The 13,711-nt window shown below is 39.5% G+C and overlaps 1 protein-coding gene across 2 annotated transcripts in view; it reads left to right on the top strand.

Moving 5' to 3' along the window:
• SEMA3A (semaphorin 3A) overlaps positions 1–13,711 on the top strand; it is a 217,395-nt gene that overhangs the window by 116,306 nt on the left and 87,378 nt on the right. For both annotated transcript variants that reach the window (XM_050936850.1, XM_050936851.1), the window contains one exon: positions 8,233–8,326. In XM_050936850.1, the coding sequence (XP_050792807.1) occupies positions 8,233–8,326 (94 nt within the window). The remainder of the gene's footprint in view (positions 1–8,232; positions 8,327–13,711) is intronic.

Below are 13,711 nucleotides of genomic sequence, written 5' to 3'. Positions count from 1 at the left end.
TACTGTTGTTCATGGACAACATATTATAAGAAGGATTTGTGGCTGAGGTGCTTAGTATTTGAAGTCCTAGAACTGTTCATTTGTAGCGCTCTGTGTGTGTGTGTGTGTGTGTATATACTCTTCTGTGTGTGTGTATACACACACACACACACACACACACACACACACACACACACGCTTTAAGTGTAAATATATATTTCAGGGGTCAACAGCAAACCAGGGCTAAACAATTATAACTATGACTTGTGGTCTCTGCAGACATTCAAATTAAGCTTATGTTTCAATGTAAGATTTTAAAAACATATACAGTGCAGAATAACACAGATGCTGTTCTTTTTTCCTGTGTTCATTACCATTAGATGTAATCATGACAAAAAGCAGAAGCAATATGTCATGGATGCAGGTTTTGGGAGTGACATGCCAATAAGTTAAAGCCTCATAAATTGGTGGTGAGGAAGAATAGCTGTTTTAATTTATAGCCATTTAGAGACCATGCAGAGACCTTGTCTTAATATGTAAACATGGCAAAGGACTAGGAAAGAGATTCATCCATACCCCCCTGGACTTGATGGAAATCTTTTTGTTGACTTCAATGGGCTTTGAAATCAGGCTCCAATGTAGAGCCAGACTGTGCCTGGCACCTGGGTGGCTATGCAAGGGGAGGAAGTACACAAGGATCTTATCCAACTTTTGATGATGTGGCACTTGGCACAGCAGCCAGCCATGACTGAAGTCCTTGTGCTCTCCTGAGCACATGGATTGATCCTCTATTGCCTAACTAGTGACCTTGGCTACCCCACAATAGATAAAGTTAGGTATGGAGCAGTGAAGCCATGAATTCTATATAGTTCAAGAATTACTCTAGAAACCCATAGACTTTAATAGAAAACAATCCCCGTGTTGAAGAACTTTTTAATAAAATAATTGACTGTCGCTATTATGCTTTGCCTAGCTGAAACAAGGGCTCGTAGGGCCCTGATCTAAAGCTCATGAAATGACTGGGAGTGTTTCCACTCTAAAATATGGCATCTTTACATATCAGCAAAGGGAATAATCTGGTTTGGTACTGATCTGAGCCACTGATGCTGTGGATTGCTTTACATATATATATGTGTGTGTTTATATAGATATAGATATGTAGAGAAAGTGCATTACATAGTTTTTCCAGCCTCAATGACCTTTTCTGTATGGGGGAGTCAAGAATAATGGAAATTCAGGTGAGATCCTGAACAGAAAAGTTGTCTTTTAATGTGAACTTTCTTTTTAAATAACATTGAATCAAGTACGCTAAAATACATCTGTTTCTGTGTCCTTAACATTTTGGTTTCAGTGAGAGAAAAAACAAACATTCTTTATATTTGTTATTACAAAAAAATCCAACCTGTACTAGAAAACTGCATTGTTCTTAAAAATACTGCTGTGAGGAGTAATTGTAACTTTTGACAGAGAGAAGTTATAATTATATCTAACATTACTTACGTTTCCATGCACACAATAGAATTAATCATTTCAAAGGTATTTTTCCCCCTTGCAATATCAGTTTTTAATGTGTTGAGGACCTAATTCTTCCATTATAAAGAAAGATAAAAGTAGACCATGGTATGACCGTGTGGTTTCATATGACAAGTCACTGTAGGGAATGAAGACTGAAGATAAGCTATGATTGCAAAATTGTCAGAGTTAAAATTGTGATAATCTTCCACATGGTATCTTGCATTCCAGCCTTTTCAAACAGTTGACTCTCTCAATGGCCGTTTGAGTGAAGTAAATACTATTATCCCCGTTTTGCAGATGTTAACACTGAGACACAAAATGGTTAAGAGACTTGCCCAAGGTCACACAGGAAGTGAGTGGTAGAGCTGGGATTAAAATCCAGGAATCGTGTTTCAGGGCCCAGTCTAACAGATGTTGAAGTCAATGGAAAGCCTTGCATTGACTTAAGCATAGATGGATCGAGCTCTATAATTTCCCAACTCTACACACAGTGCAGTTATATTAAAGTGTACTTAAAGATAAACACTTTCTGCAAAGGTGAATTTCAACCTCCCCACACAAAGTCTGAGTAAACCAAGCAGGGGTTGTGGTGCATGGAATTCATCCCCAAAACAAAGATAGTCCACAAGGATTCAAATCCCACCCGCTCATGGGGGTGGTGCATCAGACTCATGGGATGGAACAGATATCACAATCCCTACTGGGATTTCCTGCTCATTAGACTTGTGGTATTGTGAAATCAGTGGCATCTCCTGCACCTCCACAGAGCCCTACCCTGGAACACTTTGAGGGGAATTCTTACAATGTGTCTTCTGGACCTTTGTTGATCATTTTATCACCCACTTAGACCCTGATTCAGGAAAGCAGTCAAGCAGTTGATTTAATTGGGCCTCCCTTTTGTTGGTAGTTCAGAATTTTCTTCTTTATACCATGTAATTTAAAAATAAGAATGAAGCAAACAAGCTAAACATAATGGAGACATGTGGCTAATGATTTTCGGTACCTCAGTTTTAAAGTGTTCAGTTAGGCACGCTGTAGAAGAGGGTGATTTCAGAGGGTGCTAAGAACTTTCTGAAAATCAGAGCTCTTCAAGGGATTTCAAGTTGAAACATGCAAAATTACCAGCTACATTTGAAAAGCTTGGCCTTATGCCAACTCTACTTAATTCCTGTCTACATATTGCTATACAAATGCTTGATCACCATTTGTGTGTGTGTACACACGTGTGGAGGATACATTCAACACCCAAATCAGATGTGAAAATTCCCCAGAACAACTGCAGAATCTTACTCTTGCTAAACTGAACCCTGATTATAGAAGCCAATTTTACAAACATTCCCCCGGAGCTACCATTTTCTTTCTCATCAGAAAGCCTCTTGCATATAACAACACCTTTGCTAATTTCATTTACTTACAATGGGACAAGACTGAGACGGGGCAAGATTTATTACTATGACATCACTGATGTTTAGTAATTCATAAAACACTGGGTCTAGGAGTTAACACTGCTGTTATTTCCTCTGATGCCTGACCTCACCACAGTCTAATAACATACAGGAAATCCAGAAGACAAAGGGGGAAAGCAGTGGTCTTGATTGCTAAAAATAACCATAGAAAACTAGCACAATCATCTAATAAAGTATGGCCCTGTAATTTATTTAACATAGTAGTAGAATCTGCTAAAACAATTGGAATCCATTATTCCTGTTCTAAATTTATTATGGAAAATAAGGAGCCTGGGGAGGGAATCACTCAAAGAACTGAGACTTTTAAATTGTATAGTTCAATTGTATGTATCGGTTTTAGGAGTGTGTTTCTTATTGCTTACATATGCTGTCTACTTAATAGCTCAGCTAGAACAGACAATCATTGTATAGCACTTATGTTTCCAGAGGTCATCCTGTTAGAGCCAGACAGTGATGTACGTGATATATTACACTTGACACCCCAGAATGTTGCTATACAAAGGGATTCTAATTCTCAGTGTCCCTGAGAATTGTTCAATATTCTTGATGCTATCTAATGTCTGGTATGTCACTGAGATGGGATTTTTTGGTGTCATTACTAATCAATCAAGGTTAACATGACATTCATGTCGTGCATTTTTTCTGATTATGCTACTTTTGCTAGGTCATCTTGTACAGAGAAAATAGTATAATGAAATTATTTGGGGTTTCTATAGTCATTTCATTTATTTAAAACAAGTTCTTCTTCTTGTATTTAATACAGTCAGGATTTAGGCAGAGTTATAGAACAGGTAGAGTGAGTGAGGGTTCAATACTGACCCTACAACCTTTCTGAGAAAGACACACAAACTAGTCTGCCAACTAAAGCTTGTCAAATATTGCAAAAACAAATGTTCACAAACATTTATTCTTATTTCAAACAACTGTTCACTTTGATCGTGCTTGTGTCCCTCTTTATTCACTTATGTTGCACCGAGATTTGGGGAGTGCCTGTTCTTCCTAAGAACATCAGTATTACCATGCAAACAAAGATATTTATGTGTGAACAAGAGTATTTGGTAATTGACATTGACAAACTGTTTTAACAGCTTTTTCATCCAATCACGGAAGAGAAGCATACTGTGTGACTTAGATGACCACTCACACATCAGAAATAATGAATAGCAAATAAGTAAAGGCAACTATTTGTGAACAGCCCATTTGAATTGCATGTATTTAATCATCATTTGCATTTGTATATATAAGCAATGCTCTTCTGCAGATCTTAAATCCCTTATAACTATTAAATCATTCAGACTCAAAACAACCCTGGATACTAGAGGAGTGTTTTGAGTCTAACCAGGTGTATCTGAGCCACTGAGAAATTAAAGTCAAACTTTTAAAATTGGGTCTCTGAAGTTCAGCCCTAAGTAAAGATGGCCTGATTTTTAGAGGTCCTGAGCAATCACAGTTCCCATTTAAATCAACAGGGCCTAAAAATTGAGGCCTGAATTATGAGTGGGATTTTCAAAGGAGCCTAATGGAGTTAGTTGCCCAAATTCTACCAAAGTCTAAGAACCAGATTTTCAAAGCTATTTAGCCACTTAAAGATGCAGATAGGTGTCTAGTGAGATTTTCAAAAGTACCTAAGCGGTTTAGGCACCTAACGCCTGTTTAAGTTAATGGGAGTTACTAAGCTCTTACCTGCTTCGTTAGAGACCTAAATACCTTTGAAAATTTGACCCTAAGTACCTAGCTGTATGAATCCACTTTAGAAAAGTTTGGCCTAAGTGACATACTAAAAATCTGTGGCAAAACCAGGAATAGAAGCCCAGGGCCCAATCCTGATTCAGCTTAAGTCAATGGGAAAATATAAGTATCAGAGGCGTAGCCGTGCTAGTCTGGATCTGTAAAAGCAGCAAAGAGTCCTGTGGCACCTTATAGACTAACAGACGTATTGGAGCAGTAGCTTTCGTGGGTGAATACCCCCTTCGTCAGTTCGTCATGCATCCGACGAAACGGGTATTCATCCACAAAAGCTCATGCTCCAAAACATTGGGAAAATATAAGTACAACTAAGCTTTGCACCTTCTGTCTCTCAGGCTTTACCTCCAGGATTATCCTTCTTCCCTCTTTTACATTAGGGTTGACTTGAATTACTTGGGAGCATCTATAGGAAACCAAACCTAAAGACTTTTATAATTCACATAGCGAATAAATGAAGCTATTGTATGTTTAGCATATTGGCGCCAGAATTTCATTTACACTAAGGATATGAAGGGGCCTTAAAGTGGGGATACATTACATTTCCCTCCATTTTTAGGTTTCTTTGCTCTAGCCAGGCATAGCCGAGGGAGCGGCCTTAATGTAAATGAGAATCAGGTCCATGGGTCATTTTGTTGCAATAACCTTTCTTTGAAATCTATCTGATTTTTATTTCATCTTGCTACCAGCTTGCTTTTTCATGAATGCCAATCTCTGATTATATAATAGACTTCAAACAATTTTGAAACAGGGAGCAGTTTGTGAGCCCACTATGTACTTCTTGCTATTTATGGATAGGGGATTTGCTGATTCTCTGAGATGTGATGCTTTGCATTCAAATTATAAAGCCCAGGAGGTTTCCAAATTATATGTTCAAGCACTTTTCCAAGGGCAAATAGCTTGCATACTGTCTCGCTAAAAGCTTCTTGCCTTTATTTATTATTTGAACTGAGTTTCCATTTTGGATCTATGTCCAGCACTCTTGAAAATGATCAAGTGCACATTTTTATAGAAACTTTAAGGACTAAATGCTGCCCTCAGATTAATGCATGGAGATCCCAATCTCCTACTGATGATCTCCTCTGAGAGCAGAATTTGGACCTAAATGCCACAAAGTACAGAAACACGTAACCAAATGCTTGTTTCTAATCAGATTCCTTGTTTATTGCTTCTTGCTCTTATTTCTGAGTGTGTGCAAGATCTTCTTAATAATTTGCTCTGTTTACTGCTTGTTTGTTATCTAAGGGGGTGAGGTTTTACTGTGACTTCTGCACTTAAATGTATTTGGGCAAGTTGCCCTACTTGTAGTAGGTTATGCTTCCAGGGCAGCATGCTTCCAGAGGCTTTCAGACTAACAATGATATATTTATGGGTCACCTAACAATTATACATTTATTATTATTATTTCTTGCTGATAGATTTGAGAACTTAATTAACATATTTACATAGTATTTAAACTCAAATATTGAAACACTGTGGGATTTCTCTATTTTTCCTTTTATTTCAAAGGGGTTATTCCCCCAAACCCAAGAGCTTTGAATGATATGAATATATCACAAGAGATATGAATATATCATCCGTATATTCTGTTGGCCAGATTTTCCACTCCGCTATGCCAGTCATAAACCATTGTTAATGGAATCACAGTGTCATCAAACTGCTACAATGGAGTCTAAAATCAAGGCCTTCATCTATCGAATAATTCTCCACATCTGTTTCTTATTTGTCTCATAATGGCACGCTGGATTACCTTGGGATGATATTAAAACAGTCATGGCAGTAACTTGTAACATTATCAAGTATCCATTGGGGTACAGGTTGAGCAATTATCTGAATTAATGAAAGAATCCCAAGGAAATATATATTGATGATAACATTTTTATTAAAAATGGCTTATAGCATTAGCGCCATTTTCTATTACTATTGTCCAGCATAAATAATGTCATCCACTTATTCCTTTAATTTATTATGCAAGAACTAGATTTGGGATGTGCAGCTAAAGTTCAGATCAAGTTTTCATTTTTTGTAAATTAATATGCTACAATTAATTATTTGAGGGAGCAAAGTCAGGAAATAGAATTAGGGTGGTGGAATGAAGATCATAGTTTGAAGACTAAACGAAAAAAGAGGTTGAAGGAGAAGAGAGAGATGCCATGATGCAGAACAGAGAGGATCCTCAGGCATAGGGAGATAGCATAAGAGAAGGCATAGAGTCCTTACAGGAGGTGACTAGGTAAATGGCAAGGTGTGAATGAAGGGAATGAGAAAAGGAAGATGAGAGAAAATATGGAGGCAGGTTGTTAAGATATTGGAAGAAAAATATCATGTGCCTTAGTTGCTTTAAACTACTAATATTGTGTTAGGCCTAAAATACAGGACTGTTTCTTTGTATGCATCTGTACAGCACCTAACACAATGGGACCCCAACTATAATCCAGTGGGCAAGGAAGGGGAAAAAGAGGGTTATAGTAAACTGCATCTGTAACTATAGTTACAGATGCTTCGGCAGCACTTCAGCGGCGGGTCCTTCATTCACTCTGAGGCTTCCGCTGCACTGAAGCACCTGCCGCCGAAGACCTGGAGCGAGTGAAGGGCTCGCCGCCGAAGTGCCGCCGAAAATCCAGAGCTGCTCATTGGGCCCTTGTGAGGCCCGGGGCCTGGGGCAAATTGCCCCACTTGCGCCCCCCTCTGGGTGGCCCTGTCCATGGCATGTACGGATGAGAAGGAAATCTCTCCCCAGCATATATTCTGGCTTTACATGGGAGATGTGGATTTTACCCACTTGCAAAAACTAGAAATGTTGTGCTTAATTTGATTGGCAAATATGGCCCTGAGCCAATGAAAAATAATTAGATGTACTGAAATCCCATTGTTTTGTATTTATTGGCCTGGATTTGTTTAGAATTGGCTGAGGTTTTATTTGATCTCATTTATATCTCATCATGCTGTTCCCCCAGTTCATAGAACTAAAAAGTAATGCACTGAAAAGTACTGACAGAAATGACTACTAATCATGTGAATGAACAGAGTCTGGGGATAAGGGAAATGCTGGTCTTTAAAAGCCCAAGTTGGCTGGAGCAGGATGCAACACTGCAATTTATGCCAAGATTTCTCCTTGGGAAATGTGGCTATCGTGATCAGTGAAACATGCTTCACCTTTTTTAATTCCAGATACAAAGTCCAGAAACCAAGATCTTTACTCAGTCCTTACTCAGGCAAACTCCCAGTGAAAGCAATGCAAAGTTATTACAAATATATGAGGATTAGACTAGATCTCAGGAGTTGTCTGAATGATTTTTGACTAATGTTCAGCAATGTCATTCTAGTTGTTAGACAGACAGTCTGGGCCAGATTCTTAGCCGCTGCAGGTAGGTGTAGCTTCATTGACCTCACTGGTGATATTCCAATTTGCACCAACTGAGGATCTGGTCCTCTGTGGCTATCTTGGATGCAACACTGTATTGTATCAGACTCAATATTAGTGTCCTTTTGTCAGATAATTGTATTATTTTTTTCTTTTCCTCAACAGGACATCATTTTTAAACTGGAGGATTCACATTTTGAAAATGGACGAGGAAAAAGCCCCTATGACCCCAAATTGCTGACAGCTTCTCTTTTAATAGGTACGTGTGGCAGTGTAAAATGAATGAGACCTACTTTCTCTATAGAGAAATACAAGTTTGCTACATTTTCCCTTTCACACTATTTCTCAATGGTTGTGAGTTTGTTGTTGTTGTTTTTGGGGTGAGGGTTCTATGTTAAAATAATTCCAGGTTGATTATTTGGCAGATGGTTTATCCAAGTGTTTTGAAAATAAAGTGACTATATAAAAGATGCCTCAAATATCAGCAGTTTTGCTTGTTTCCCCATTGAAAGCTTGAGATGGCAAGTGTTGCACTCTTAATTTCAGCTGAAGTCAGTGGGAACAAGGGATACTCAGGAATTTCTACATATGAACTCTAAGAACCTGATTCTCCAGCTGACTGTCTGTGTGTGCTAGGGTCTAGAATCTGGGCTTGTGGGGTCTCTGGAATGCTGACTCTCATTCATCAGCACCAAGGGAGATGGGTGAAGTAGCCTCTCACTAAACCTGGAAGGTCAAACCCCAGAGGACATTCTCTTGGAGCATCCAAGGCCTGCAGCTGTCTGATTGGCTTACTCCTTCTACTTGAGCCAGCTGGGCTGTCTGAACAACTGTGCTGACCTTCTGCTGCTACTGCCACATCAGACCCTTCTTTGTGCCTAAATACTTTTACAAAATCAGGCCCAAAGTTACTATTGCTTCATTGAGCCTGTTTAGATTTTCTGGCTGAGTTTTGCAAAGCAGCCTAGGAGAGTTAGACACACATTAGAATCATAGAATATCAAGGTTGGAAGGGACCTCAGGAGGTCATCTAGTCCAACCCCCTGCTCAAAGCAGGACCAATCCCCAGTCAGATTTTTACCCCAGTTCCCTAAATGGACCCCTCAAGGATTGAACTCACAACCCTGGGTTTAGCAGGCCAATACTCAAACCACTGTGCTATCCCTCCCCCAATCTTTCATTGAATTAACGGTTATTAAATCAAGAGTTGCTAAATTAATGGAAGATGTGTGTCAAAACCCCCTACACTGCATTAAAAATCTCAGCTTTCCTTTTTATTTTAATGTCTAATTTTTTCTTCTCCTTTTTCTTACCTTGTTCTTATAACAAAGCACAGGAGTGTTGTGTGAGAAGGAAATAAAAAGGCATTTTTTCCCTTTCCCCTTACCTGAGCAGTTAAAATTTCATGGGTTTTGCTACAGTAGCTTTGTCCTTGATATATGACTTTGTGGATCAAGATCAATAGTTATAACTCAAGATCCAATTGTCTGATGCTGCATCAGCGTCAAGGAGGCATCAATGGGCTTTCAAAAGTTCACTGTTCTGTGTCCCCTCAAAACACTCCAGAAGATAAAAACTAGTGTAGCGTGAGTTATATTCTCTATTACTTTTCAAACATTGGTAATTGTAGGTCTTTACCCAATAAATATTCATGCTCCATTTACACTGCATTTGCTCATAAAAGACAGCAAAAATACTTAGTCCTGAGGTAGCCCTAATGGTCACAGGTGATGAGCTGCCCTGGGGCCACACAGTTTCGTAAACAAGAAAGAAGCACATATCTTGCTTCAACTTGCACCCTGTACTTACCTCAAATGAAAAGGAAAGAACCATGTGCCTAAAAGGCTGGTGTATAAATTAATGCCTGGGGCAACTTTAATTTGTGATGGAGCTGCTCCCCTGGGATTGACTTGACTATTTACTTTAATATTCAATAAAGAAAAGGGATGATGACAAGCCAGTATTACGTGATACACACGGTATGCAACCACACAAAGTCAAGAGTCTAACCTTTCACATTCCTTTTTTTACCCAGTCCTGCACAAATATGATTATTTTATTTCCTTTGGCTTTGCTTTCAATGTTTTTAACAAATCTTTGCCTTTGTCAGGTTAGTCACATTCTTGCTGCTCAGTATTTTTTTCCTTTGTCTTAAATATATATTTCCTTGCTATAGATCATTATCCTGAGCATCTTATTTGGTTTTGACTCAGGCTTCAAGTAGTGTGCTTACTTGTACTCTTGAAAATCAGGCAGATTGATTTTTTTTTTCTTTTTTAAACCACAGGACAATTTTTGCCTCTCTAAGGCTTCTTATTGGTTTCCTTATTGCCACACTGTGCTTTGGGCTACATCAAGGGGTCGGCAAGCGTTCAGAAGTGATGTGCTAAGTCTTCATTTATTCACTCTAATTTAAGGTTTCATGTGCCAGTAATACATTTTAAAATTTTTAGAAGGTCTCTTTCTATAAGTCTATAATATATAACTAAACTATTGTTGTTGTATGTAAAGTAAATAAGGTCTTTAAAATGTATAAGAAGCTTCATTTAAAACTAAATTAAAATGCAAAGCCCCCCGGACCAGTGACCAGGACCCGGGCAGTGTGAGTGACACTGAAAGTCAGCGCGCGTGCCACCTTCAGCACGCGTGCCACAGGTTGCCTACCCCTGGTCTACATTATAATGCTACATTTTACTAAAAAAGTTCCCTAAGTACTTTATGAAGTGGGGGGCAGAATCACTCACTGGTTTCCAATGGCTTACTCTGCCAGTGGCCCTCCGGCAGAAAGTTGGTCTGGTGGGAAGCACAACCCCCACTACACCTATGTGGTCTCTGAGGCAGCAGATACAACATTCCAAGTGGGTGGGGTTGACCCAGAAGAGGGTGGAGCCAGGCTGGCTGGGAGATGAGCTGATTGAGCCACAACTCCTTCCCCATAGTACAGTGGTCCCAAAACTTTTTCTGTCACACTCCCCCTTACCCGTAATGGAACCAGCCCACGCCACGCAGGAAACGCAGTCAGAGGGTGGGGCCGGGAGCAGAACTGTGGTCAGGGCCAGGAGTTGGGGGCCTGGAGTGGGGCAGCAGCCAGGGCCCGAGGCTGGGGCCAGATCTGCAGCTGTGACTGGGGCAGAGCAGGGCTGGGTGACGCTCATTCCCCGCCCTCCATGGGGGGCTGGCCCGGACCCTGCCACACACACCTGAACGTTCCTCTGTGCTTCCCGAGGGGGCAGTGCACCTTGCAGTTTGGGGACCACTGCCATAGTAAAGCTCTTTGGAAGGAAACAGCTGTACTTTCTCGTGCCTTTTCCTATAAGTGAATATCATCTTTACTGCAGCTGCCTTCTTCAAGGCCAGGGATTGCAATTTGCACTCACACATACTCACAAGGTTTTTTCTGTCGATATTTAAAATGATCACTCAACTGTCACTAAAATGCAGCCACCTCTGAGGTGTAACATAGCTTCTATACTACCAGCAACCCTAAACAATGACTTTTTTTAAGAGTGAAGGCAAAGAATAAATTCTTGACTCAGAAACAACAAGGCAAATTTTAGATGAGTAGAATGTGATTGCCCAAGTTGGAATTTCAGCAGGAGACCAAGATTAATACGCAAAAAGTGCCCTACGATATTTAATAGCCATTAGTATTCAGGGTATTCCATTTTTGTCTCATCTGAAAGAAATATGAAAGGATTTCCTGATAAAATTCAATCGTGTTTTAAAGAAACATTTCATCATTATTAAATTGTTCTAGTATATTTTCAAAATATGTTTCTCACTCCATCCACTTGCAAACATTATTCATTATTTGTTAATGTTCAGTAAAGGTAGCTATTACTACTCTGCTCTGAGTAGATGCCAGTTGTGAACATGCTCTCAAGAATCCAAGCCATTCTTTACCCATCATTCCTTATCTGTATGTTGCTAACTAAACAACCGGCATGTGAGCATGTTAATACATGAAAGTGTTAGGAGTATCTACTCCCAAGGCACTGCTTTCATCTATTACAGGACAGGAGGAAAAGGGAAAGGTAGGGTGCATTTCAACTATGAAAATCGCAAGAGCAGGTTAGACAAACCCCTGTCGGGGATGGTCTAGATAATACTTAGTCCTGCATTGAGTGCAGGAGACTGAACTAGATGACCTCTTGAGGTCCCTTCCAGTCCTACTATTCTATGATTCTAAGAGAAGATTGTTAACTAACGAATTAGTCGGAGACACTTAGGCTTTACGGATTTTCAAAGATATGTCAAGGAGTTAGACAGTCCAGTTGCATTGACTATCAATAGTATTGGAATCATTAAGTTCCTCTGAAAATCCCAGATGGGATTTTCAAAAATCTCTTCGTATTTGGCCCAACTGGTCCCATTGAAGTCAATGGAAGTTTTGCCATTGAATTCAGTGGGAACCAAGTCAAGCCATTGTTGAGTGTCCATGTGTCATAGGGTGCCTCCGATGTTACCCGGTGTGCTGCACTGTCCAGCCTGTTCCTGGTACCTAACAATCATAAAGATGTCCAAGTTGTTTTCCATTCACCATGTTATCTTTTATTTCTCCACAGTTTTACACACAGAACATAACACAGAGATCTTATAGCAGGTGTTTGCCACACAGCCTCCCTCATCAGCACACCTCCCTCACTGAGCCCCACTTTACTTCCTGTTTCTTCTACTTGTATGCTCCCAATTACATCATTAGCCCAGGTGCTCATAATCCCCCATCAAAAATTATTTAATTGCTCACCGCTGAGTCTTCAGCCTTCTTCATGCTGCAGCAACATAAGTGATCAGGGTGCTCCTGCTAACATTCTGTCACACCTAGCCTTAATAGTCTGAGGCAGTCCTCTGTCCACTTGGTACCAGATTTCATTAGTGAACTCTTTCCAACCTGTTGCAGTAACCTGCCCATTCCAGCATTAAATTTATCTTCATCCTTGGACAGCTAAATTTGATCCTGACCTTAAAACAAGAACCTCAAACTTCAGTAATGTCCAAGAACTAAGCAACTCTTTTATCGTTAAGAGCTGAAGACAAAAAAGTACAAAAGATACATGAACATTGTTTAATTTCAGGCATCTTGGTGTCTAAGAAAATCTGAAAATTGTTCTTGAAGTTCAATGGATCAGGAAAAACTGTTCTGTTCAAAAGATTTACAGTGAGAAACAGAGTGGTTGTGCACTGTAATAGTCACCTCTGTATTTGGAAAGTTAATATACAATATATCTGTTTGTGCACATGTGTCAACACCAGTTCTTTTGGCCAAAGAGATTTGTTTTCACAACACCTAGCTCCTTACACAGCTCTCTGCATGCTGATGAAAGAAAATGATGTATTTGCTCAGTATAGGGAGCGATATCCATTTCTTTATGCTGTCTGGACATAAATGAAAAATGACAATTTGGTTTTTTTCAGCTTCAGAAATTATTGTAAATTTTTTGAACTGTAAATTTCAATATTTTTTAAAGCTGCTAGTGAAAATACTGTCCATTTAGGCATTAATCGGAGGTTGGAGGGCTTAGCAATGGCATGAGAAACCCTTTTAAATTTATAGTAGCCATGAGTGATTCTCACGTGCTTAATGCTTATACCTAAGGGACAAAATTTTGATCTAGATTTCAAACTCAAGTTCTGGGAAATCATT

The sequence above is a fragment of the Gopherus flavomarginatus genome, chromosome 1 (assembly GCF_025201925.1).
Source record: "Gopherus flavomarginatus isolate rGopFla2 chromosome 1, rGopFla2.mat.asm, whole genome shotgun sequence".
Taxonomy (NCBI): domain Eukaryota; kingdom Metazoa; phylum Chordata; order Testudines; family Testudinidae; genus Gopherus; species Gopherus flavomarginatus.
The sequence above is the reverse complement of the archived record's forward strand: the minus strand, read 5'-3'. Positions and strand labels throughout refer to the sequence as shown.